The sequence below is a fragment of the Pholis gunnellus genome (genome assembly GCF_910591455.1).
Source record: "Pholis gunnellus genome assembly, chromosome: 12".
Classification (NCBI taxonomy): domain Eukaryota; kingdom Metazoa; phylum Chordata; class Actinopteri; order Perciformes; family Pholidae; genus Pholis; species Pholis gunnellus.
The window spans coordinates 11564259-11586357 of NC_136539.1; the positions used below are offsets into that span (position 1 = coordinate 11564259).

Here is a 22099-nt window from a genome sequence, read left to right on the forward strand (position 1 = left end):
TGCTTCCCACTAAGCTACAAGTGGGTTGTGCCACGTCCTTGCACTCGCCAGTAATTGCTTTGGTATTTTTAGTTTGCCAGTGTCGGGGTAATTAAAACAAATAGTGGCGATAGAGGAGACAGAGATCTCCAGTGGCTCCTTGGTCTGAGTGTGGAGAGGTTTAGCAAGGTCGTACTGCAGTGTTTTCAATTAGACACCTCTGTACTAATGAGGGTTTATTAGAGGGTGTGAATAAAACAGGACTACCGAGTGACCGAAACATCTACATTACAGGATGAAGTGTGGAGAGAAAAACATGTTCAGGAAAAGATAAGTTGACAGAAAGTGTTTATTTTATATTCTGTAGATTTATATAATATAAAAAAATTGTACATTATGATCACAAAAATAATTCCTTCCTACATATTGTGTCTATTACAATAAATACAGATTAATTCTGGTTGGTCTTAGAAAATACATTAATGATTTGATGTCACATTGTTAAAAGGGTCTCTGTTGCATTAACTGTCAAGTACAATCTCTTCATATAGTAACTCCACAACAACTCGCATGTCCCTAAAGTCAGCCCTCCTCCCCTCCATGACAGCGGCCCGTGGGGAGGGCAGGGCTCGGGATGAGCATCCCTCAGGTAGGAAACGGTCTTGTGTGTCTGTGGTGCGACAGATACAGGCGGAGGCAGCGTGTGGCAGGTCAGGACGGCTGCTGGGAAGCACTCAGCTGGTGGAGACACAGCAGGTTCAGCACCACGAGGACCAGCACCAGCCCAATGAGAACCTTCTGCACCCACAGACACGTATTCAGCTTCTGCTCCATCCGTGCGTTGCAGGTCATCACTCGCATGAGCTGGAGAGATTAAAAAAGAGAAAAAAAAAGAAAAACTGGTTCACTGACCTGGTTTATCAATCTAACTCCCTTGCAATGAAAGTCATAGAAACAAAAATCAGGCTATAGGTACAGTACATTTAAAGAAGCGGAGTGAAATACGCGTATTCGTTAGATGAGAAGGTTGATACCATTCTCGTGTCTGTGTGGTAAGTATGGAGCTGGAGCTTAAAGAGTCGTGAGCAGGGGGGAAACAACTAGCCTGGCTTTCTACAAACCTCAAAAATACACGTACCAGCGCCTCTAAAAAGTGACTCAACATGTTGAATTTGGTCTGTATAATGTATATTTTCATTCTTTTTGTGTCTGGTTTAAACACATGAGATGCACAGTGTAGCTTAGCTGAAGGATGAGTTAATTCAGAGGGGCTGGAAAGCATATTCCCCCCCCCATCTCCACTCTTTATGCTAAGCTAGGCTAACTGCTTCTCTGTTACAGCTCCAAAGTTAACGCATCCATTTCCTCATTTAACTCACTGCAAGAAAGCATCCTGCAAACAGTTTTGGTCTTTGCAGCAGCAGCAGCTTTGCATTATTTCTTAATGTATGCTGGAGATGCATATTGATTAAAATGTTGAACTGTACCTTTAAGAATGTAAACCAGGTAACTAGCATTCTACTAGACATATACATACAAACTAATAAAGCTACATGTTATACTTACTGATGTGAAAGTTAAGTTATCATCCAGTGCCTGGGTGTGGAAAGTTTTTGGAGTATGCAATGCAAATAAAAAAAATAAAAAAAAGTTAATTACATCTACATTGAACCGTTTCAACTCAAAAGTCCTTGACCTCTTAAGAGATGAGACGGTGACCGTGGTGTAGATAATCTATAACGGTGGTGAGAGAGGAGCTCTTCCACCAGAACTCACCGTGGTGTTGAACTCCTGCTGCCTGCTGGTCCCCGTCTCCGTCTCCGCGGGGCCGTCTCTGAGAGGATTAACCGACGCTTTGACGCTGTCCAGAACATGACAGCGCAATCTGTGGGAAGGTCACAATCTAATGAGCGGACGCCCGACGGGGTCATATGCAGCCTTCAAGTCCACTGTCACAACTGTATTGAGAGGACTGGAAACAGAGCAGTGTGCAAATTCGTTCACGTATTTAGCGACACGGCTGGATGAGGAGCACGGGTGCGTACCTGTGTTCCATGACTTTGGGTTTTGGTACTTCTTTCCAGAACTGCGCGAGTTCCTGTGATCCAGCGTTCTCCATCTCGGCAGCCATGACCAGAAATCGGTCCTGTGGAGAGGCTTGAGAACCTGCACAGAAACATTCAGAGCAACATTAAACCAGAATTCATGCCAATACAATTCAAAAAGGTTCGATTCCTTCAGTAAATGTGGAAGAAATTGTCGTTTGAAATCAATAATAAAACCACATAGCCCCTCAAACAGAAGTGGAGGAGCTATATTTAAAAACAATATGATGTGCTTGACATGAGAAAAATAAATCACCACTGACATTACAGGGCTTAAAAGGCCATCAAATGTTTGAACTCGCACAGCACTGTCACTTGTCTGATGGGTTGTTTTGGGGAGATAATTATTTTAGCACTTTTGAAAAATCTATGCCAGGCAAGGAAAAGTGGCGGCCAGCACTTTAGGAAGGTTAAAGACCGGAGTGGAGTGCCGTACCTCCATGTAAGGACACCACTATATCTACTGAAGCTCCAGGGTCACAGCAGCTGTTGCTGGGCTTCACTCTGTACTTCTCGGGTGCTGTGGTCCGTACCTGTGGAGAATAAATTACACTCATTCTTATTGTTGAATTAAAATGTTGGTATGGGGAAGACACCCTTCACTATTCCCCACAGTTCACTTTGACACCTTCAAAATGTTTGTTTTGTCTAACACAAAAAGGGGAATTGGCATTTTGCTTCAAAAATGCCTTCAACTAATAATCACTTATCAAAAACGTACATTTTCTGTTGATCAACGAACAGATTTATCGATCTAATATAAGGATTTAGCAATGATTTCATGTAGAAGGGTCAACTCATTAAGTTGAAGCACACAAGTTGGTACACACTCCTGCATGTGAGCACTTTCACGCTCACCTTGAAGGCCACCTGATTGTTGGTTACATTGCTCAGGATAATGAGGCTTTTCTTCTCCGTCTCTGCAGAACCAAAGCTGAGCTCCTCTGCGGGGCTGGAGGTGAGAGGAAAAGAACACCGCGAGTCACATTATGGTGAGAAGCAGAGACTCGGGTCTTAAGAATACATCAACAATTTGAGCAATAAAGTGTGTATTCGTGCACTTCAGTCTTCATTTACGTCACAGAACGCTTTGTCATTTCTTTCTTGTGGCAATATTTTGTAGCTAAATAAAAGACCCCTCTACAAGACAGGTAAGCCTTATTGTTTCAGATGAAATGTGCCTTTGTGTTGAATATTCCCACAAACAGAATCATATTACAACAAACCGACTGACACACAATCAATACGAGTAGTTGATCGACCGGTTTGCCTGGTTAATGATCCAGCCGTGGCCTCAGCAGAGATAACACACTGGGGTTCTCAGATTTCAATATTCTGCCAGAGCTCCCGTCTACATTTCTTTAAAACATTTCTCAAAGCCTCTGACATGCTGCTTATTCTTAACCCATATACACGTATGAATCTTTCAGCTTTGAAAAGCCACATCTGGGTGCTCCAACAGGCAATTATTATCAGATATAAAGTGGAGTCACCCTTTTTGCAGTAAAAGAGAACGTGTCTTTAAGAAAAATGTTAGTTATTACTGTATTAAATTGGAAGAATAAAACAGAGGTGTTTGTGAAAATATCAGAAATACTCCTTCTCCGTCTCAGTGACAGGAGGGGCGTGTTCCTGTCAGCGTTTGATTGACAGCAGCTGGCAGGCAAAGACAAAGGAAACACATTGGGACTGTTGGCAGACACTCTGTTGTTAGAAGCGGCACTTAAAAGATGAAGGACCACACCGGCATCTATATATATGAATCCAAGTATGACGAGTCTGATATCAGGCAAGCATCTACATGGACCAAAGTGCAACTCTACGTTAGCAGTGCTCTTTCACCAGGTGAAGGGTGGTTTGGTGGCTCATTCAACAAACTGTTTGGAAACAAGAACACAAAATTATGAAACTATGAAGCATAAAATGTCTCCCTTTTTGGTTTGTCAAAAGCAGAACATGCGAGTTACAGAGCAGATGGGTACAACGTTGCAAAAAACATGCCATTAAACTGAGGTTGTACTTGGACTAAGCAGGACAGAACTATGATGTAAAGTGTAGAGCCAAAGCAAATCTGTGGCCTAAAATCTGTGGATGAGGCCCTTTGTCTCGCTCTCTGACGCTCGTTGGCAAACTTCTCGAAGCGAAGTTTGCAACAGTCTGACTTGGCTATAAATAGTGTGGGATTTGCCAGCCTCAGTGAACCCTTTTCTGCAATGGGGACTTTAACTTTGCCAAGAAGAAACTAGCAAAAGGATTATCGTATCTGCCTCATATGTAGAAAGCTTCTCATTGATGCAGCTTGGCTACGTTTCATGGACTCAAACCGCTAAGAACAAAAAGGTATATTTTTCCTTTTTCAAGTATTCCTGCGTTCGTTTCCCCAGTAAAACAGAGTCTGACGCTTACTTGCGCTCAGAGTGAGTCTCCGGGCTCTGGAAACCTTTTGGCAAACAAAAGATCAAAGCCCCCCCCTGCTCCCCTCTACAGCCCCCAGCCTCGAATTAAAGCTAACACAGCTCAGAAACATAATTGCATTTAAGGCTCATTTAAAATCTGTTTATCACTTTAATTCACAGCCCAGAGCTGTCAGAATTCTCACATCAAAGCCATTACTCTAAAAACAGAGCTCAACGGATGTTATTCATGAAAATGGGGAGTAATATTACACAGTGTGTGTGTGTGTGTGTGTGTGAACGCACCGCTAAGTATTTACCCACCAACCAACCACACCATTGAGTTGCTTTACTCCTTTGCAACATGCGCTCTTGAAGTCGACACCCACTTTGCAATTCAACGAATGCTCAATTAAAAACGTATGATGTGTTGGACGACGTGTGCAAGAGGTTAATTGATTATTGGCCGCTGTCTCGCTCTGAGCTATTGGTTGGTAGCGTCCGTAATCCCGGCCCACATGTGACCAGATCAATTGGGCAATAAAAAAGGTACAAACGTCAATAATCCCTTTACACTTTGAGTCAATATGTGAAGACAATTTGTACAAAGCAATACAAATTTTTTTTCTTTTTATGTATATCCTTAATACTCATATGGTCAGTTTATTAGGCGTGCTTTGCTAAAACGAATGCAGCATAATAAAACAGTTTCGCAACAAATCTTACCTTCACGAAGGTACAATGTTCGGGTTTTGTTGTTTCAGCTACTGTATGTGTACAGAGTGTGCAGTCAGCCACAGTGCAACACGTGAACAAGCTTTGGGCTGAGGAATCTGGTGAACATGAGACGCTCTCGTAGATTAATCTACCATCAGTTCTGGCGATCAAACCAACAATGGCGGGTCAACCTCTTTGGCGTCAGAGCCCTCATGTCTCCTCTCTACTTGCAGTGCAGAGAAGCCGGATTGAAGCTTTCACACACAATCTGTTTGTTTTGGTCCATTTGCCCGGTTTATTTAGGCCTCTGTGAAAGCCGTCAGTGTGTTGTGGCCTGGTGTGAACCCAACGTCATGAACTGTTCAACTTGTCATGAGGAAGTACAAAGACCGTAACAGTCGTGCAGTGGGGAAGGCCTACCTAACATCTAGCAGAGGGCCTTTGAAGGTGGTTAGTGGCTTCCTGGCTCCTTTGGTCCTGGCACTCGAGTCTCCTTTATCATTGTCCTCTGACCTCATGCTGTCCTCCAAGAAATTCACCTGAAACAACAAAGAGCACTTAATTAGAAAAGAGACTCAGAACACCGATAATGTTATCGTGCGACCCTTATCTGGATCCTTCCCTGAAAATGAAATGTTTGACCTTTGCCCCGCATGCGGAGAAAGCTATCAGTTAATGAAGCGCTCGACAGTCATCTGTAATGATTCATAAATGGTTCTTGTGAAATAACGGTGAAGTGTTACGTTGCCAAAGTACATTTTCTTTTACGGAGAAAACCCCGTGATGACTCCTGACCCCAGTTCCTGGTAGTTTCACAGACTCGGGACTTTTGACAAAACAAAATAATCGTGACCAAAAATAGTTCAATCAGAGCAGATGTCATCATGTCACTCAGACATGGGATACTTTCAGTTCAGCAAAAGCATCCGTACACTTTGATCCAAATCATCCAGAGACAGATCACAAGATCATAGAAACAGCTGACGGGAGAGGAATTGTGAAATGTTTGCATAAGCGTTAGTACGTTGGGGGGGAAATGGTTGCTTTCAGCATTGCTCGCACTACTTATTGTGTGAAACAGATGGGTGAGAGAGTGTATCGCAAGAGGAAGGAAGGAAGGGAGGAAGGAAGGAAGGGGCAAAGGTGAGCGGACTCTGCATGTGATGTGAACATTTGTGACTCAGAGGGGAAGTATGTGATTCGCTGCGATAAGCAACGCAACATGTCATCTTAGTTTAATGGCCGACTGTCATGCAACTGCCACAATGAAGACATCAAGAGACAATCAGCTGCTGATGAAATGTCTCTATTTATTTGTCAATTTAAAAGAGCAACTTTAACACAATTAGGTAATAATGTAAGTAGAACAAAAAAAAAAGGTAAAACATGCTCCAATTCTTAGTTAAAATCAAAACATTGAAATATGCTGACACAGGTTTTTATGATTGAAATTATTTTTCGCACAGCTTTGAACATTTTAGTAAAGCTCATGGAAACAGTTCATTATGGATTAACGGAGGACAAAATAAATGTCAAGTTATTTTGACAAAAACAATTAGCAACACACTATAATAATCACGTACAAATGTATAAAATTGAACTTGAAATTTGAGAACGTCAGGATTTCTATACATAGTGTGTAAGTTACGTAATGCAAAGACAAAAATCATTGACGATTATACATTATCATACACTGAAATATTAGTGAAATGCTCATAATGAGGAGTGTCTATTAGTTACACAGTACATATCAAAAACACAATTAGAATAGAACAAGGCACACACGGCCTTTGTTAAAAACAACGCCTCAAAGGCAAGCACGGTTAAATATTAAGAGCTGAGTGTTAATAACTTGGTCTACTGTAGCACAGCAATCATTATCTTAGTAGTTTTTAATCTGAGGTTAAAGCACACAGATGAATTCATATTTAATAGGGAACAGGTCCTGTGCTAGGAGTGCATCTCACAGTGACATATGACAGTATCTTGCTGGGTCGAGTGTTGTAGTGCAAAAAAGGTAGGCTACCCTTCATTTAGCCTACAGTCCTTCATAACAAAGTCAGAAATGTTGTGCTATTTCAGCAGTGCAATACTATTTGGGGGGAGTGGGGGGGGCTAAATTTGAAATTTTTAGGTCCAGGACAGGTCAAGGGGACGCACGTGTGCAGGGGTTGAGATGACATCGGTCGACTGTGAAGGAGGTGCACTCACAATAATTCAGTCACGTGAGCGCACCTGCCTTTTCCAGCCAGTAGAAATCTTCGGGACTCTTGTGTGGGTGTGATCCTACACTGCCTTACCACCTCCAGCCCTTGTTTGAAAACAGAGAGAAAGGCAATTAGCTTCCTGAAGCCATCGAGTTACCGGCACAGCGCTGCCTGGGACCCGGAGGAACTCGGGTGGGGATGGGTGCCGGTAGCGGGGGAGGGGGGGGTTGTTTACTTAGACAAGTTGGTTATGAAGCAGTAGTGCGGAATGCGTTCAGACGGGCTTGAAGAGACGACAGGCTGGTATATCAGGGTTTAGTCACCGCACACGCTACCAGAAAAGTGCAGGAGAGTAGAAAGAAATCTTAAAAAGATAGTAGACACTGCTAATTAACCTGTTATAACAACTACACATGTCTCTTAAGCTCTCATTAACATCTCCACTCTCTTGTATCGCGTACTTCACCTGACCTTTGTCTTCGTATTGTGTTGGTCTGAGATACCCTGGATTAATTTTTAACAGTATAAGGATTTCCATTTTCCAATGAATGAGCTTCTGGCCCAAGGGTAGGAAATAAAAAAGGTTTTCATACGTACTACCCTACGGCAAGTGGCGGTATTAGAAGTCACATGAATAACCGTTAACATCAATTTTCATCGCAATATGATTCAGCTCACGAAGAAAAAACGGTTGACCTTCTATTCTCTCACCCTGAATAGTCATCGTCACCCTAATAATGATCCCCCGAGACCATCTTACTGCAGTCAGCCATATACAAACAATTATACTGTAATGTATTCACACACCTCAGAGTATCGCCTGTAGTGCTTGTAGAAGATACAGTTGTTGGGATTAGCATCTGGAAATTAAATGATGTCAATAACGCTTTAATAGGGAGTTATGTACCTTTTCCATTGGGTTATGCGGGGGCGTGTTTGCACCGACAACATGCCAAGAGTGTAAAGGTGACTCCATGTGTATATTGATAAACCTCAAACTTGCGCATGTGGATTATTTTTGAGGCCAACACTTGACTGATTTGCATATCTCTTTGCTGTAAATCTAAATCTGCCGTGCATGACCAATGTGGTGATTTATTAACAAAGGGAGCACTGTTTGTTTGTTGGGGCTTAGGAGGCTCATGGGAGTAGCTCTGGGTGACGCAGCACGTCTCCAACAGACACACTTTGTGTCCTATAGGCAGATCAGCCGGTTACAAAACAAACCCTCAACAACTGCTATGAGTTACAGCTCAGTCATGTCCTAAAAATGTAGGTTAACCCCAAATCTGCCCGCCCTGACATGACAGCAGCAAACTATCTATAAATAACAGCTGCAACACAAAAAACAACATCTCACAACAAGCACCAATATAATGTAAATGCAAAACAAAGCTAAATAGATTATAAAGCGAGGGGCGGATTGCACAGTAGGGAGTGAGTAACATATGAGACGTGCACTGCGGTCTTGACTGAAAGTGGGCGGAGCTGGCTGGGATGCATGGGCTTTGTTGGCAGGATTTAATTGCAGCCAGAGACATTAAGAGTCACCTTCACTGAGACAATGAGCAAGAGCTTAACATCTTCCAAATCAGGGCATTACTCGCCACTTAATTCACACTTGTCTCCAACGGAGCAGTCCGATTACATGCTGTACTCTCATGCTCAACTTATAGAAAGTGAGTGAAAGAAGAAATCTCTGACCGGAGGGAATCTATTCAGTAGCAGCAGAACTCAAATCTATGAGAGCACCGCTGCCTGGAAATGGCAGAATCTATATTAATCGCGGCTCAATCAAACACGAGAGCGACTTCTTGTGTAACAGCAACACTGGTCCTCTTAACTATAATATATATATATATATATATATATATATATATATATATATATATATATATATATATATATATATATATATATATATATATATAAAATGAAACGGTGTACAAGGGTGACAATATTGTCTTTAAATTTGAGTAAAGGATCTCTTTTATGCACTTCTAAAGTCTACTTTCCATATTAAACCGGATATGAACTTGAAAGAAATTGTACCTTTTTGGGCTTAGCCGCAATCTCAGAGCTGAAGCTGGACTCAAGGGCATCCTTGCCCTCCATTTCCCCGTCTTTGCTCTCCATCTCGTCCTCACTGACTATTAGTCCGTTTTCACAGGTGGGCGTTTGGAAGTCGTCGTCGGGAAGAGGTGGGTAGCTGTACTTGAAAGGGTCCTGGAATGCAGCCGGATAAATGATATGATTACACGCGTAGTTCTTAAAGCGTGTCCATTTCAGTTCAGGTAGTCGTACAGAAAGTCTCAGGACTTCCATATTAATGAATATAAAATGTGGCTTATAGGCAAGTGAAATTCTACAGAGCAGTGTGAAACAAACACTACTCAAGAAAGAGATTTCTTAAAGTGGTTTCTTAAAGTGGTTTGTATTCAGAATTTGTAAATCGCACCATTGTTACAACATGATTCCACTGAAAGGTAATATAGACCTAATACGTACTGTTCCACCCATGTGAGGCGGTAGGTACTCGAGGCCGATGAATCCCTGGATCTCAGATCTGGATGCAAACTTCAGCTTGCTGATGGCCTCGGGACCCAACCACGACTTCACGATCTTCCACGCGGCTGAAATAGACAACATGAAGCTCAAGACGTCAGAATGTGATTATTCATACAAATTGTGACGGAGAGAAGGTCGTCTCATTCTCACCATTCATGATCCAAGGCATGTCCACGATGATCATTTTGGCTGAAATGATAGAAAAGGTCAAAGCATTAAAAAAAAATGTCTCGGTGTGACTTGAGAGTAGCTGTAAGTCGCTATTAATGTAACATGTAAATGTAACATTTGTGAATCTTGAAATATATTTGTTGTGCTTTTATAAGTAATATTTACTCACATAAAAACTTCGGATAGTATATTTTGAAGCAATTAATGATGTACTTCACAAACTCCATGTCCTGAAACACAGAGTGGAAAATAACAAGGATTTAAAAAGCGAAACCACATTCAGGTCTTCAACTATAAAAAGACACTTTAGGTTTTGTTCATTGTTAAACCGCCTCCAGATATGAAGCGACTCACTTAAACCGAAAGTGAAAGTTAGTCTCAAACTTCTCTGATGACCCGCTATCTGAGAAAGACTTCTGGCTTTCTGAACAATAGCACATGTATATTTAGATATGAACCATTTGCTGTTTTGTCATCATTTGATTGCACTACCTAGATCTAACAACCGTTATCATTTCAAGGAGACAACCTTCCTAAAAACAAGTAAAAGAGAGTTCACAGTAAACGGCTTGGACTAAAATCTATTTTCTCCATGAATATCTAATGAATGCTAACAAATTAAATGCATACTATAAATCTCGTCTAAAAAAAAGCGCACATCCACGTGACACTTTCTAGGTGAACATGATGAATGTTCATCTTACTATTTTATGTTGATCATCATCAGAGCAGCCCATAGTTCAACAGATAGAGCCTGGATGTTCTGGCTCATTGCTATGCAGGAGACTCTCCTCCGAGCCTTAATGAGATCATACTGGCTACGCTTGCTCCAGCTCGACAAGTTTGCTTTCCAAAACTGATCTTCTAAATCTACTCATTTCATATTTGGGTTGCATAGACATTCGTCCTTTTTTCCTGCCGTGCTTGTGCAGGTTTATTCGTGCTTAATTGAGACGTTCCTCCAGGAGAGAGCCGAGCCAATGGAACACACACACACACACACACACACACACACACACACACACACACACACACACACACACACACACACACACACACACACACACACACACACACACACACACACACACACACACACACACACACACACACACACACACACACACACTCGCTGACAAGAGAGAGCTCCCGTCAAGGAGCTAACGCCTGTGACACCGCGAGTCTGCGGATTAGACGGCCCACTCGAATTGACCAACAGGGATTTAAAGGTTACTTTAATCTCAGAAGTGTAAAAGCATTAAAGAGCATCAGCCCCGGCAAGAAGCACAGCTCAAAGAGAAGATGCTCCACCGCATTTCAGTGACAGTCACAAGAAAGAAAACTAACATAAGGAGTAGAGCGTATCTAATAAAGAGGGAATGAAGATGCTACTGGCATATTAAAAACATCTTGATGGACTCACTATGTTACCGAGGCCGGACTCCGCCATGTCAAACACGACAGTGAGCGGCATGCCAGGTTCTTTCTTGGCGTACCGCTCCAGCCAGAAGGCAACGTACTTCTTCTTGTCCACGATGGTTTTTGCATCCTTGACGTGCAGCTTTACTTTGAACCAGACTAAAACAAAATAAACCGAAAAAAACACAAGTATTAAATTGTGGTTTTTACAACAAATTCAGTGACGGTTACACACTTTTAAATGGAGCGGACCTGTTGTCTAACAATGGTCGGCTGTCCGTAATAGAGGGTGTACATACAGAGCTTGTTGCCCTCTTTGTCGTAGCCATGCAGGTAGACAGCACCGGTTTCAAACATCCATTTGGGAATGGTGCTCTCAGTGAGATCTGAAACACACAGACAGACATTACTCCGATGTTTGTTATGATAGAAATACTATAGAGAACAAGGCGTTGTAAGCAAAGGGCGATGGTTGTTTGTAAGGTTCCTGCAGAGTTTTCCAGACGATTTGAATACTTAATTGAACTACTTAAAGGCGCAACATGTTTCAATTAGACATATTTTCATAGTTTTCATGATGTCCAGGAAATATTGAGCAAAGCTATTCCCAAAGATTAGTCATCACAAGCACAAACGATAACTAAAACTATATATATATATATATATATATATATATATATATATATATATATATATATATATATGACACTGGACTGAACAGATGTAGAGGATATTTTATTGGACATTATTTAATAGTTTTATCAAACCCGTCTGTTGATGATCCGAGCCTTCCTATAAACTGACACTGCTCGAGCTGACAGAACATACTGTAACACTCATCCTCAGCCCTTATCAATAAATTAATACACAGACTAACAACACTTTGGCCTTGTTGATACAACCCCTGATGCCCCTGGATAGTAATGCCTTGAGTAAATCGAATTTACAAAAAAACAACTGCTTGACAAATTGAATTTGCCAGATTAAAAGACGAGCAAACAAGAATTCCTCTGAGAGCAGCAGAATGAGTGGGGATTGTTCTCCATGCATGGAGATCTGGGTGTTCAACACACAATGACAGTCTGTCTGGATTCATCCCAGAGCAGCGAGCACACCACCACCGATCTGTCACAAGCTTGTAAACGTCTAAATATGGAAATGTCAACATTTGACATTTTTAACAGGACTGGATGTTGAACTTCAAAACATTTTTGGTACTGACCACTTAGCCTGTAGCAACAGCTATAAATCAAAAAAACAACCCCAAAACTGATCAGAGTGGACACTTCGTACCGTTCACACTATACTCTTTTCTCCAATGAAGACTTTCATCGATCATCTTCAAGGCGTCGTCCACGACATACATTCTCCATTGCAGGTAGCCCTCCACCAGAGCGTCCTCTGTCTGAAGCCTCTCCACATCTCTGGAGTCATATTTATCTGTTGTATCTGTAAAACATAACAACAAGGCTTCAATCACATGACGCTCCGAATACAAAAAAAAGGAGGTCCAAGTACAAGGTTTCAATTTCAACCACAGTGACCACATTGTGCTGTAAACTCAGTTAAAGTTCACCTGGAGAGCACCACGTTACACCCATGTGCTGCGTTAGTCAAAACTACTAACGGAGCTAATGTTAGCCAGGTCAGTTAACGTTATCTGCTGGAGCTTATCGGCTCGGAGCATTTAGGTCAAGATGTTATTAACATGACACTATAATTACGACTAACTTGTGGACAGTTAACCAATACGATATTTGAGTTATGAAGCTGAACATAACCCCAAAATTAATTAAAAAGCAAGTAACTGGTCAAACAGAAAAGTTCACGCCAGCTTCTTCATAATGTCTGTATTACCTTGGAGGAACTCATTCCTGAATCTCTGTCTCGTCTCCTCAATTTTCTTCTCAATGTCCTGTCAAAAACACAGTGGGTTAAGGTTAAGACACGTCTTTTGGTTTCAACAGATTACTGACTAATTACTAACGGTAGTTGTCGATACCTGCTCTCCTTCGTGCTGCTCAAGTTCGGCCATATTCAGCTATCATCAGGTTTCCGTCTCTGTGGTACTTCCCTGTTGAGCTAGCTAGTCAGCTAGCGTCTAACTGAGTTGAGGGAATCAGTGCGGCGAGTGTAACTGACGTCCGGTCGTAGCCATTTTGGCTCCACACGTAGCCACGCCTCTTCTATATATAGTGTATTTTAACCATCGACCGCTATAGTTTGAACGTAAAGAGCAGAGGCGGTGTTGAGCTGTATACAGTATTACAAGATAAGTGTTTATCTAAACATCATTGATTCGTTTAAAAACGAGAAAAACATGTCCAGACACTTTAGCTTAATATCGTCAACTCACTACTGTTTACCAGCTTCTTACCCACAATGCACTCGGACTGTCAGGAAGTGTTCAATATCAGTTGGCGCGCTGTGAAACGCTGGATACGGACACATTTCTCTCTCTCTCTCACAAGTAAACATACCAACTAGTGGTCTAAATGTACTCGTTGGTGAGACTTTCGTCCTGAAAGTGACAGCTCAATACTTAGCAATCACGTTAAATCAAGCTGTCAGATGAGGAGGGATCGATCCTGGTAGGCACCCGAAGCTTTCCTTGTGGCATAATGGAGAGATTGCTCTCGGGAGATTCGTATCCCAGTCCCCATCGACTTTCCCTGTGTGGAAAGATAATCCTATTTGACTGTAAACGAGCTACAGCCACACATGACAGCGAAAGAAGTGAGTTAATATTCTGCAGCCTCTCGTTTGAACGGGAAGTCAACGCGTTTGTGAAGGCAGCAGATCGAGCGGCTGTCATCAGCAGGAAGAGATCAGCGCGTGTCGATGTTGTGAAATGTAAATGTGTCATACACGTTCAGAAGAGGGTCACCACGCCGTGTGTTTTAGTGACAAAGAAGAGCGAGAAAGGGGCAAGCTTCCAGTATAGTCTCCTCACACTGAGCAGCTCAAACCGACTGGAGTCCTGCATAGAGTTTAAACTACCTTATCAGATGAGGGACAATGTGTCTATCGTCAGGGGCCCCACAGTGGTGTGGAGCCACGCTGGCAGTGTCTTCCATGCATCTCTGCAGACAGGAGAGGTGAGGCAGATACCCATTCAGTTGTCCCACTGTGTTATCGGAGAACTCCCACTCCACAAGGAACAGGCATTTGTTCTCGGACTGCAAAGCCCTCCAGATCAGTGCTCAAATACTCACTCCACAGGCCAGGCCCTGGGCTATTTTGTTCAAAGTGGACAAGTGTTCGATGGCAATATGATTTTGCCACATCCCTACGTTTGCATCACACGCTGCATCTTGGTGCTGTCAGCTGAAAAAGTGGCCGATGTGCTGAAATCTGCTGTGGTCGCAGCAACTTCTAATCAGCAACTCGTTCTTTTTGAGAATGGCATCGTGAAAGACGTGTGTCAGCTCCCCTTTGACCAACCCGAACATATTCAGGTGGTCAACGCAGGAAGAAATGGCTGCCTGCTCCTCATATCGTTTCACCAGGGGCACGTCTGTGCATTGTGGAAGGAAACATTTCAGGTAAGCTGAGGTGTCAATATTTTTTTTTTTTTATAGCTGTATTTTCAGTTAACAGTTTTTTATAAACCTGAACTCTCTCCCCAGATAGCCTCTCACTGGTCAAGTGTCAGTTCTGTCCACGTGGACGACTTCCTGGGATGTGGAACAGACCAAATGCTGTTGGTTTTTAAGGATCATGACATAACAGAACAACCTTTGGATACATTTCTCCTCACTGACCTCTGTGGCATTTCATATTCTGTAAGGCTTACATTCACATTCTCATGTGCAGTCTATGTAAACTATTCCTGTTGATAACATCAGAAATTGGTCATCGCGACTCATTGGAAATGCAAATTTCAGCGCGGGCAGGACGGCGGAGCACCGACGACACCACCTCCTCCACCAGAGAACGATCTCCTCACCCGTCGAGCTTTAGAGTCCAGACTACAGGCGAGCAATTTCATTGAACATCAATTTGCATATTTTAAATGTAGTTCTGCATACATTTGCCATATGGTGGTGTGTTGAAATTGTCAGAAAAACACATTAATGATTTAATGTAATCCGTATCGCACCATTATGCTTCATGAGACATTTTGAAAGATAACTTTTTTTCACATCTCAGACGCCCCCTTTATGTGTCGTATCTATTAACTCTCAATCAAATGTAATCTGTTATTTAGAGTGGACTGACCGTGCTGCAGGAGCTTCAAAGAGAGATGAGAGTGAAGAGCAGAGTTCTGCAGCAGTCGGTCCAAGCCCTCACCAACGCCGTCTCAGGAAGAGAGACTATTCTCACCCAGCATGAGCAGGTGCAGCACACATACGACATTACACAACTCTGACGAGCACTGCCTGATGTATTACGGGATTTAGCTCTATTTCCTTTTCATTGAGGTCATGGAACTATATAGCGAATAATGGGAATCAAACCAGCAACTCTCTCTCAACCAGATCCCTACCAGAGTGTTGTTATACCTTAAATGTCGCCATCCCTGTAGCGTTCTGATATTAGCTGTTGTAGTTTTTCATGGCATTGCTATGATAATGAAATGTAGGTCAAATATAATAAAAAATGGGAAGTTGTATAATATTTTCATTGGAATTTAATGACATTTATTACCTTAAAATAGTGAGCTATATTACTGTCCGTCTCCCCCTCGGTTGTCTTGGGTTGTGCTCCAGCACTTGTCACTCATGTTGACAAGTTGTCCTATTTGAAATGGCGTCTCACATGTGGCCGACGCGTTCAGCGCTCCTCATGTTGCCACAGGCATAGAGGAAGCAAATGCAGACAGTGAAAAAAACAAATGCCACAATTGTTTACGTGTCTTCTACTTTGTAACTCTTGTTGTTGTTTTCATTCTTTTTAAATGCTTTTGTTTCTGGCAATGATTAAGCTGTGTTTTGACAGAACGTATCAGTGCTGCACTTTCTGTTCTTAAATAGTATTTTAAATGTCCACTACACATGTGTGTCTGGGGAAATTGAAATGTCTGACCGACGTAAACTGCTATTGCTGTCACACACTTGTCATCGCTGATTATAGTCTCTGCTCTTTCTGTCCAGGAAGGCCTCGTTGCTCTGTGGGACTGTGATGATGATGATGATGATGATGATGATGAGTCAAAGGATGAAAAGACGCAAGACGTGCCAGCAGTGTCTTCACAACCTCAAGTTGACAAGCTGTGGCATCGCCTCGCCGAGGAGCGACTGGTTGTGGGAGTGATACTAACTACCGACAGCTCAGTGTAAAGATGATTTGTTTATTAATTGAATTGTATATATTTGTTTCTGTGTGAAGATGAACTCTTAGTGTTGATTCTTCCAAAAAAAAAAAAAATGCTCATCCACTTGTGATGGTGTCTTGTTGGGCATAATGAGCTCATCCTGAGTGGATCCATGCGTGTATGGCGAAGATACGAGCAACAATATTGTGGCGCTCCATGTTTTAATCAAGTTGAAAGTACTACGCTGTCCAGCTGTTGGACCGAATCACTGCTGCCTGATTTGACTTGTCAGAACTAGAACATTATGGGGCCGTTCTACTTGTCTTCAAAGACCTCAACGTTTCGATCAATGATTCAAATTAATCTCAGTCTTTTAATCTGTGTAAACGATTACCTCTAACAGAGTAAGCATGTCAGATTCCTTCATCAACTACTTCTGACATGGTTCCCTCGAGCCCATATATCGCCATTTTGATTGGTGCACTTGTCCAGCTGATGAAATTTCCCCACCCGGAGATATCGGTGCTCTTAATCAGTTCACAAGCAGACAAAGGTTATCTGACTTTCAGTATGATTACCTACTGTCCATGTGATATCTGATTGTTAGTGATGTGTTATTTTCTTGCTCCAGACCGGTGGACAGTGTGAGCTTATCCATCCTGACAGAGACGGGTCAGAGCTCAACACCTGCAGTCATCCAGGCCCAGAGCCAAGTGTCGTGGCTCCCTGCTCCCTCCTCTTCATCCTCCTCCTCCTCCTCCTCCCTCTCCTCTGCCTACACATTCTCAGAGCCTGCAGCCAAAAGAAGCAGGCAGCACAATGTCGGGAGACCCACTGGTCTCAACACTTGCAGACTGGCTGTGACCGCTGTGGCCAGGCTGACGCCTCTGTTGAACTCTGGCTGTGTCAAGTGCCGTGTCATGCTCCATTACGTCCAGAGACGAGATGCTTTTGCCGGTGTGAGCAACCCAACACCGGTTGTTCTGCATTGTGGTCAAGTTGCCTTCGACATCCACAGTAATTTCCAAACCCAGCTGTTGAAAACACCCGAACTCAAAACAGGTAAAATCACAAATGCCTACAACTTGTGCAATAAACGTTTTGGCGCGTACATGTTTATTGTTATCTTCTTTATTGTGCCCAGATGATGCCGAAGAGGACTTGCTGAGCCTGATGGCGCTGCTGGATCGCTGGGTCTTCCACATAGACTCTCCTGATCACAGCTTAGGTGACATAGATGGCTGGATTCACAAACTAGCGGGCTGTAGGAGGATAGCAGCGAGCCCTCAGTATGTACTGTTAAATTCTTCAGGACCATCCGCTCTCATGCTGCTGCACTGGCATCAGATAACCCCGTTCCGGGGGGAACTGTCTGTCCACTCCAGGTAAATCATTTTGATTTTGAGATAGCGATAAGAAGGCTGTGGTGTTGGTTTTGATAGAGTTGTGGCCAAAGTCATATTATCAGTTCATGAAGTGAAACGACATGTTTTTGAGCTTCAAGTTAAAGGTGGTGCCCCATAGACTATTCTTTATTTGGTTTACATCAATTGAAGAAATGCTGCTACTTTGAAGTAAAGTCAGAAAAAAAAACAGAAGACTGACATTACTGCTCGTGGTGCTGGTTCAAACACTACTATCAGGAACTCTTCATTAATTATTCAGTTTTATTTAAAAGAACTAATGAAGGTAGTAGAAGTGGACGCCGCTCAATTTATATCAATGGACTAAAAGTTGACGAGGCTTTGAAGTTGATCAGGAAGCATGTCCGTATGATATTCCACTGAATATCAAAAGTGATTAGGATTCTGTGGACAGCAAAGCGCTTGAAATGACAAATTCGGCAAATAAACTCTGAAACGGCAGGTGGCGTGAAGCAGCTGACAAATGATAGAAAAAAAAAGATGAATAAACTTCAACAATCATGTTTTCATTTATTAATAATAACGTGCAAATTGTGGCTCTGTTGTTCCTTTGCAGCCAGTTACAGACGCTCCAGTTCCTGGACTCTCTCTTGGCTTACCTCCCTACGTCCTGCTCCATCCAGTCTGTCAAAGGTACCAGAGGACAGGGTGCAGCTCAAATGTTGTCTTTGGCACTAGAGAAAGAGTTGGTGTCCCTCAGAGAGTCTGTGTCATTGCTACTTTGTGAAGAAGAAGAAGAAGAGGAGGAGGAGGAGGAGAAGAGGAAGAGCCTTGGACACGAGGAGACCCCTGAGCCAGGTTCTGTGAAGGGGCTCCAGAGGTGTAGGGAAGTGTTTCAGGGGGACGTGGAGAGGAGTAAGAGAAGGTTGAGCCCCCTGGTGGATGTGTGGAGGTATCGTAGGCTAACCCAAAACGTGTCCAAACTCCAACTCGATGGGGATTTGGCAGCTCTCTCAGACGCTCGGAGAACTTTGCTCAGCTAATAAACTGCTGACATGGTTTTTCTGGAAATCCCAAGCGGCAAGCCAAATCTTTAATCTTGTATCGTGTCAAGTGTAATGACTAATTAGAGTTAGTCGTGTATGCTTTGCACATTTCACCTGGACTGAGAGCTGCCCCCCCCCTTTGCTGGCTTAGAGTTGCCTCTGTGTGCTCCCTCAGACTCTATATCTATATATCTATAGTGTCTGCTGCTGTGTAGAGCCTCAGCCTGTTTCCACTGGATCACCTCCGGCCTTAATCTGATACTGATGTGACACCGCTCTCTGCTCAGCTTATTCTTCTGTCCTCAGTCCCTTAAGAGCCTCTGAGTTCAAGAGTGCTCCTCAATGTCTGCTGCTGTGTGCTATTCAGTAGGAGACGGAGACCACTTTCAGCCGAGAAACGGTTTGTGTTATGAATAAAGGCAACAGATGATGGTTATAAATCTGCTCAGTGACTGTCGTTGACTGAAAGCTTTTAGCGGTGGGCTACTTTCCCCTCATGTTTCAGTTATGTTCCTGTAAAACACGTCCTTGGTGTCCGTTTCTTACGCCGCTGCACAGGCTGTCAGCACTGTTAGTTAAAATGCAGTTTGTACAAGTTAACATGAAATCCTACTTAAAAGGACTCTTAACTTTTCTGGCTACATGAGGTATGTGGCAGCCTGGCTATAGTGTTTGCTAAAATGGCTGGTGTTTCTTTTTCTTTTTTCTCCCAGTAGGGGCTCAGAAACAAGGATGTGCATGTTTGTTCTGGGAGCTACTCCATCTGTGTGTAGTACTCAGGACTCCCTGGAGAGATAACCTCTTCTTTTACACGTGTCCGCTTCATTGCAAGTAACAGCTTCCGCTGGACTCGCTGCCGCAGGACTCCCCTGAACATAGCTGAAGCATCCCTTCAAAGTTACAGAGCTATACACAACGTATTTGTGTCTTGTTTGAATGGAAATAAAGAACCCTGTTTGTAGGGTTTTGCTGTTATATTCAGGTCACTGCACTTCAGCCAACATGCAAGTTGATAAAACACATCGACACTTCTTTGTTCTTTGCTTTATTCGTCCCTCACATACAGAAAACGGACAAACCCTCACCACCTTCTTCGGCTGCGAGACAAACACGCCTGTCACTTCTAGCGCAGAAGACGATTTTTTTTAATTCTGTTCAGTAAATAACACCACTGAAGGGCCAGGGAGGAATGGGTCACATGTGAAAAAGAAAAGTCTATTGTATTGGTGTTCCCTTAAAGCCCAAGCTGCTACCCAGAGTAAAATATATGGTTTGTCATCCCATTATTGTCTGTTAAGTTCTATTAACTGTGAGTGGTGGAAGAGGGCTGCAGGGTTTCTATTCTCCACTGTACTCCCCTCACTTTAATAGGAAATGAAAACGTGGTGGATGGATAATGTTGCTGCTGTGTTATGAAACCAACCAGACATGGAGAGAACTAAATCTACATCACATCTCGCTTATTGATGCGGACAAATTGACAATTGATCGAGTCCCGCGTCTTCTGATGTGTGTGTGGATGCCAGACATCTACTGTCACTTTAGACGTGGCCACCAGGAACCGTAAGAGAACTGACGAAAAGCTACTCATAAATAAATACATTTCTAAATTGAAATAAAAATATTACTGCCCAGTTACTGCAGGAATCACAGACTTCTTTTCAGGAGACAGCCGGTAAAATGATCCTATAACCTACAAATGATGCCTTTGGGCAGGCTGGGCGGGGCAGCCAGAGGTTCTGCTAGCTTCTCCTCCTCTACCTGCTTCTCCTCCTCTACCTGTTTGTGAAGTGGAGCTTCTAATGAGGACCAAGACACGTCTGGGTTTGAACGGAATCGCTTTACTTCTGAACTGCTGTATAACAAACTGTTAAAGTGAACAGAACGCGCTCTCGCACTCGACATGTGGATTTTCCCTACGCTCATCATCATCATTAGCGTCAAGAAGCCACGTATCATGCGTTTTAGTTTTGGGGGAACGTCATTTTGAGGAGACAGTGTTGGGCTGAGCCATGTTTAAATTGATGGTGTGTGATGAGGAGCACTGGTCTGGAGTCTGTTATTGATCAAGTTCAGTCCTCTAGACTCGGTCAACCAAACAAAGTGGGAAACCTTTGATTATATCTACAATGACATAGTGCACAGCCCACAGACAGTACAGTAGGTACATGATTCTGTATGCATGGAGCTCACCATGTGAGATGACAAACTGAAAATACTTGTACGTTAGCAACCTTTCATTTCAATGCTTCCAAATATATAAAATATTTACCTAAAAAGCTCAATTGTTAGCACATCTCACCAAATATATATTTTAAAGTACAACAGTATTCATTGAGGTTGCCCCTTTTGGTTATCACTGTCACATTTTTATAAAAAAAACCTTAATTAGGTGTAATACTACAGACATAAGATGAATAATAATTATATAATATGCCAGGCGACTCATTTATGTCATGTTAACATGACAAGAAACTCCAGAAGTTCCACTTTCTTGCTTTCAACCACATCCTTCACGCCTTCCTCAGAAGATAGTTTCTCAGGTGTCAAGCAGACGGTTTAGCTCTGCAGACTTCATTTTAAAACGGCCTGTGGAAACACTGTTCACCGGGATTCTAGACAAGGCTACTTTGAGGAGGAGCGATCAATACTACCAGCCTGCAGATGATTTCACACCAACTAGCAATACCAACTAGCAATAATGCTGAAGTGCCACATGTACCGATTTTGGTACAGCATTCATACAGCTGATATACCATAAATGACACGGGCTGTCCCTCAGTGCCTGTTTTGTTGTTTAACGAGTGCCATGGAAGCACAATCCTCTGAATAAACTAGGAAACAGCAGAATTTGCTGCTTGTTTTATTACTTT

General features: G+C 42.7%; 2 protein-coding genes across 3 annotated transcripts; one reads left to right on the top strand and one right to left on the bottom strand.

The window, feature by feature from the left end:
* Positions 1-310: 310 nt before the first annotated feature.
* Positions 311-13898, bottom strand: mospd2 (motile sperm domain containing 2). 2 transcript variants are annotated; one of them, XM_079170848.1, is made up of 16 exons: positions 13562-13898; positions 13417-13474; positions 12853-13008; positions 11859-11945; positions 11564-11718; positions 10310-10370; positions 10120-10158; positions 9910-10034; positions 9454-9627; positions 5615-5733; positions 2943-3036; positions 2521-2617; positions 2025-2145; positions 1756-1864; positions 1546-1575; positions 311-843 (listed from the first exon to the last, which is right to left on the bottom strand). In XM_079170848.1, exons 1-16 carry the CDS (start codon positions 13592-13594, stop codon positions 691-693), a joined length of 1611 nt encoding a protein of 536 aa, XP_079026974.1. In that variant the 5' UTR covers positions 13595-13898; the 3' UTR covers positions 311-690. The 2 variants fall into 2 exon arrangements, with proteins under 2 accessions (XP_079026974.1, XP_079026975.1); XM_079170849.1 differs by lacking the exon at positions 1546-1575.
* Positions 13899-14014: 116 nt separating this feature from the next.
* On the top strand, positions 14015-20276 carry fancb (FA complementation group B). Its single transcript, XM_079169877.1, has 8 exons — positions 14015-15104; positions 15189-15344; positions 15447-15536; positions 15770-15898; positions 16656-16837; positions 17448-17878; positions 17961-18201; positions 18797-20276. The coding sequence occupies exons 1-8, from the start codon at positions 14181-14183 to the stop codon at positions 19221-19223; spliced, it is 2580 nt and encodes an 859-aa protein (XP_079026003.1). The 5' UTR covers positions 14015-14180; the 3' UTR covers positions 19224-20276.
* The last annotated feature ends 1823 nt before the right edge of the window (positions 20277-22099 follow it).

What these genes read in the sequence shown, in the direction of transcription:
- mospd2 (XM_079170848.1), bottom strand. Translation starts at nt 13,594, where the DNA reads ATGGCCGAACTTGAGCAGCACGAAGGAGAGCAG. An exon ending in CAAAGAGGGCAACAAGCTCT is followed by an intron (nt 11,719 to 11,858) that starts GTATGTACACCC and finishes ATTTTGTTTTAG; the next exon opens with TCTGGTTCAAAGTAAAGCTG. An exon ending in AGTGGTGTCCTTACATGGAG is followed by an intron (nt 2,146 to 2,520) that starts GTACGGCACTCC and finishes GTTTCTGTGCAG; the next exon opens with GTTCTCAAGCCTCTCCACAG.
- fancb (XM_079169877.1), top strand. Translation starts at nt 14,181, where the DNA reads ATGGAGAGATTGCTCTCGGGAGATTCGTATCCCAGTCCCCATCGACTT. An exon ending in CTTTAGAGTCCAGACTACAG is followed by an intron (nt 15,537 to 15,769) that starts GCGAGCAATTTC and finishes TCTGTTATTTAG; the next exon opens with AGTGGACTGACCGTGCTGCA. An exon ending in AACACCCGAACTCAAAACAG is followed by an intron (nt 17,879 to 17,960) that starts GTAAAATCACAA and finishes TATTGTGCCCAG; the next exon opens with ATGATGCCGAAGAGGACTTG.